Here is a 4,712-nt window from a genome sequence, read left to right on the forward strand (position 1 = left end):
AACCCCCCCCACCCCCAGGCAGGGGGACAACCAACAGAAACATGGGTGAAGGGAGATGGCAAATGGTGTAAGATATGAAGATAATAATAATTTATAATTTATCGAGGGAGGGAGGGGGAGAGAAGAGCTGATACCAAGGGCTCAAGTAGAAAGAACATATTTTGAAAATGAAGATGGCAACACATGCACAAATGTGTTTGATTCAAATGATGGATGGATTGTTGTAAGAGCCCCCAATAAAATGATTAAATAAAAAAAAAACTTTCCATAACTGATAAGGGTGGCCGACGGTAGCAAAATTATTTGTGCAAATAAAAGTCTGTGCTGAATGTCTGCTTTCCCTCTGGGATCCAAACTTTGGTATACGGCAAACAGAAGGGACCAAGATTTTCAGATTCTATAAAAACCTTGGCTGCAGATTTGCTAATGTACTTCCCAGGCAAACGCAGCACAGACACACGCTGCTGCATTTTCACGGCTGGGAGAAGGGTGTGTTCTATGTGACCCCTCATGAGAAGAACACGAGTTTTCAACTTTTTAAAAAATATAATTGTAGACTTATAGCAGGGTTATAAAATAATAGTATGACGTTTCCATCTAACATTACACATAATAGTAGAAAGTTGTGTGTATGGGGGACGTACATATAAATTTCCTTTATTCATTCTTTGTTTTCCAAACATTTTCCATAAAGCCTGGGGGAAAAGGACTAAGAGACAAAAAAAAAAAAAATACCTGTTTGGAATTCTACGTACCTTCCACTGATAGCACCCAGAAGTTACTCCAGTTGATGCCAATCCATATCCTTTTCCTCCACTGCCATGAGTTAAAATCTGTCCATTTTCCACTAGGCAACACTGAGCTTTTTCTGGATCAAATGATACTTCTTGTATAGGGAGATTCTCATCTTCTTCCTCTAATTCTCCTTGCTTCTAGCAGAAAAGAAGACGGGTCAGTATGTTGGAGAAATACCCAGCTCTGCACTAACAGACACTGAATGTGACTCTTCAGTTTCATCCCACAAAGAAATCAAGTGAGCTCTAGTGGCATAACAGGTCATGCCCTGAGCTGATAACTGCAACGGTCAGTAGTCTGAACAGACCACTCACTCCATGGGAGAAAGATGAGGCTGTCTACTCCCATCGAGATTTACTCTCAAATGCCCCAAGGGGCAGCTCTACTCAGTCCTCCAGGGCTGCTATGAGTTGGAATCAACTCAATGGAAGGGGTTTTATGTTCCAAACAAGTTGCCATGTCCCTTGTATTCAGCAGTATTAAGAAAAGGAAAGTATGCAGTAGGGACAGGTTGAATCCCAAGAATGATTAAAGCTTGTTGGAGAGTTTCAAGAGGAGGAACAACCTCCTCTGATTTACAATTTCAGGAGATCCATCTGGATCCTATGTAGACAACAGCCAACAGGGTGTAACAGCCATCAGAGAGCCGGGTTAGGAGGTTGATTGTGTGGCCCAGGACAGTGGTAACTGTAGTAGAAATAGAATGCTGGCAGAGGAGCTGGAGAAGTAGACAAATTCAAGTTTAGTTTCATAGAGAAGTTATCAGGACCTGGAGATGGTATGGTAGAGAAAATAGGGGAGGGTGATGATACAAAAAAAGGAATCAAGGATGACACCTAAGCTTTTTGCTTGAATAACTAAGCGACTTAGAAAATCTGATAAGAGAGTAAGATGTGATGAAACCAGGGATGCTATTTTTGAAAAAGAAAGTATGGCATGCCTGGTAGACTCTAATTTATGTGTTGGAATAAGAAGGAAATGGCTAGGTATGTCTAGAGTCCATAACAAGGTCAGAACTGGAATTTGCATCAATCTAGCAGTCAAAGAGATAGGAGTTTGAACACAGCAGTGGTGGGGAGCACCCCATTTCAGCTGACAGTGCACACCTCACATTCTCCCGGCCATCAAGTCAGTGACCCCTCATAGCGAGCAACTCGAGGGCTGGGAGAACGGCACCTGTGAGTTTCTGAGACTGTGCCTTTTGAGAGGAGTACAAAGTCCCACCTTTCTTCTTTTACATTAGGGGCGAGTTAATTAAATGTTTAACAAGTTTGGCCCATGCACACGGTTATAAATATCCAAATGGCCTTTGGCAGAAAAAGGTTCCCTACCACTGGGATAGTTTCCCAAGAAACAAGAGAAGAAATGGGAGTAAGGATAGGGAAAAAGAAAGCTTCTTAAGACCAATCCCTTCAATTGATGTATGGAATGTTCTAAGAGCTTCAAGAGCCTCCAATAAAATGATTTTTAAAAACCAAAAAAGAGCAATCCCTGGAATAATACCAACACTGAAGAACGTAAACAAAAGGAAAGCTAATACAAGAGAATGAGAAAACAAACTCATTGTACTGAGATAGAGGAAAACCCAGAAAAAGAGTGTAATCATGAAGAACAAGAAAACCATCGAAGTAGATGAATGGATGGATTCAAGAGATTTTTAAGTGATAAAAATCAATGGAGCTAGTACAAAACTACCCCTTTGGTGTGAATAAATAGAAAGCCTCATCTTTCTCCCACAGAGAGGCTGGTGGGCTCAAACTGCTGACTATGTGGTTAGTAGGCCAACAAGTAACCCACTATGTCACCAGAGCTCCTTTAAAAGAAGAATTTACATTGGCAAAGGGAGGCAGTGGACGGTGTAATATATGAAAATAATAATACCTCCTGCCCCCAGAAGAATGCACTTCAGAGGACAGCACTGGGGCTACAGCTTGGGGAGAGGGGTGCATCTGATTAGAGCACGCTGGAGAAAGGAAGAGGGAGGGAGAGGGAGGGGAGCACATCCTGGCCACCAAGCCCCGGGGATGATGTTCCTGCTCAGAGCAGACAAATGAAGAGGGAGGGAGAGGGAGGGGAGCACATCCTGGCCACCAAGCCCCGGGGATGATGTTCCTGCTCAGAGCAGACAAATGAAGAGGGATGGAGAGGGAGGGGAGCACGTCCTGGCCACCAAGCCCCGGGGACGATGTTCCTGCTCAGAGCAGACAAATGAAGAGGGAGGGAGAGGAAGGGGAGCACGTCCTGGACACCAAGCCCCGGGGATGATGTTCCTGCTCAGAGCAGACAGCGCACAGAGAGGACCATAGGGCCGGCCCCACCACGAGACACGACGTCCCTCACTGAACCATAGCACTATGGGGGACAACACTGGAGACACAGTATAGGAATTGTGCCCAATCTGACCCCATCACACTGGGGCGAAACACTAAGAACATGAAACAGAGCAGTAAGGGGAGCAAAGTGATGAAATCCCGGGGAATACCAAAAATAGACTTTGGAGACAGAGTGTGGAATCCCATCAGACTCGACTGGAAAACACTTGTAAAGGCCAACAAACAGACCTTCAACTATTTACAGGCTTTTCCACTTTTGTCAGTGGCTTTCTTTTTGTTGTTATTTTGTTTTTGTTCTTTTTAGTTGTTATTGTTTTGTTGGTTTTTACTTCCTTTGTTGTTTTGTTTGGCTTTGCCCGGTTTTTGCACTTATTAATGTCTCTGCATGTCTATCTACATAAGATAGGCTGGATAAACAATTCAGAGATGAAAAGAACAGGGCTTTTGGTTCCAGGGGGATATGGGAAAAAGGAAGGTGGGAGGAAGGGAATGGGAAGAAACCAACCAACGGACAAGAACTAAAATCAATGGAGAAAAGGACGTAGGATGCCTAGTGGGGCATCAAGGGCAATGTAGCAGCGAGGAATTACTAAACCCGAATGAAAGCTGAACATGATGGTGGGACAAGAGGAAAGTAAAAGGAAATAGAGGAAACAACCAGGAGACAAGGGACATTTATAGAGGTCTAAATATGAGCATGTAGAAATGTAAATATCCAGGAGGGTGGAGGGAGGGTGGGGTACAGAGGAGGAACCTGGGGAATGGACAACAGAAAAGTGGGTGAAGAGAGATGCCTGACAGTATAAAATATGACAAAATAATATTTATAAATTATCAAGGGTTCATGAGAGAGGGGGTAGTGGGGAGGGAGGGGGAAAAATGAGGAGCTGATGGCAGGGGCTTACATGGAGAGCAAATGTTTAGGGAATGATGAGGGCAAAGAATGTACAAATATGCTTTATATAATTGATGTATGTATGGATTTTGAAGAGTTGTATGAGCTCCCAATGAAATGATTAAAAAAAAAAGTAAATATATTTATATTAACGAGAGGGTAATAGATCTATGTACTTTTAACTCTATGTTAAGAATTAAGGTTGCAGATGGACATTGGGCCTCAACTCAAGTACTCTCTCACTTTGTTCTAATAATCTGGCATTCTATGATGCTCACCTTCCCGACACGATTGCTGAAGACAAAATAGGTGCATAAGCAAATGTGGTGAAGAAAGCTGATGGTGCCCGGCTATCAAAAGATATAGAGTCTGGAGTCTTAAAGGCCTGAAGGTAAACAAGCGGCGATCTAGCTAAGAAGCAACAAAGCCCACATGTAAGAAGCACATTAGCCTATATGATCATGAGGTGTGGATGGGATCAGGTATCAGGCATCTAAGAACCAGAACAAAATCATACCCAAGGTGAATGGGGGTGGGTTGGGGGGGGGGTTGGGAGCATGGAGTAGAAACCCAAAGCCCATCTCTAGACAACTGGACACAGAGGGGGTCACAAGGAAGAGATGAGCCAGTCAGGGTGCAGTATAGCACCAAGGAAACACGCAACTTTCCTCAAATTCTTTAATGATTCC

The 4,712-nt window shown here is 43.5% G+C and overlaps 1 protein-coding gene across 1 annotated transcript in view; it reads right to left on the reverse strand.

The window, feature by feature from the left end:
• Positions 1-4,712, reverse strand: part of HERC1 (HECT and RLD domain containing E3 ubiquitin protein ligase family member 1) — a 177,455-nt gene that overhangs the window by 77,505 nt on the left and 95,238 nt on the right. The window contains exon 34 of the mRNA XM_045294958.1: positions 756-932. Within this exon, the coding sequence (XP_045150893.1) occupies positions 756-932 (177 nt within the window). The remainder of the gene's footprint in view (positions 1-755; positions 933-4,712) is intronic.

This window comes from Echinops telfairi, unplaced genomic scaffold, assembly GCF_000313985.2.
Source record: "Echinops telfairi isolate 266 unplaced genomic scaffold, ASM31398v2 ScPeMD7_4048;HRSCAF=4782, whole genome shotgun sequence".
NCBI lineage: Eukaryota > Metazoa > Chordata > Mammalia > Afrosoricida > Tenrecidae > Echinops > Echinops telfairi.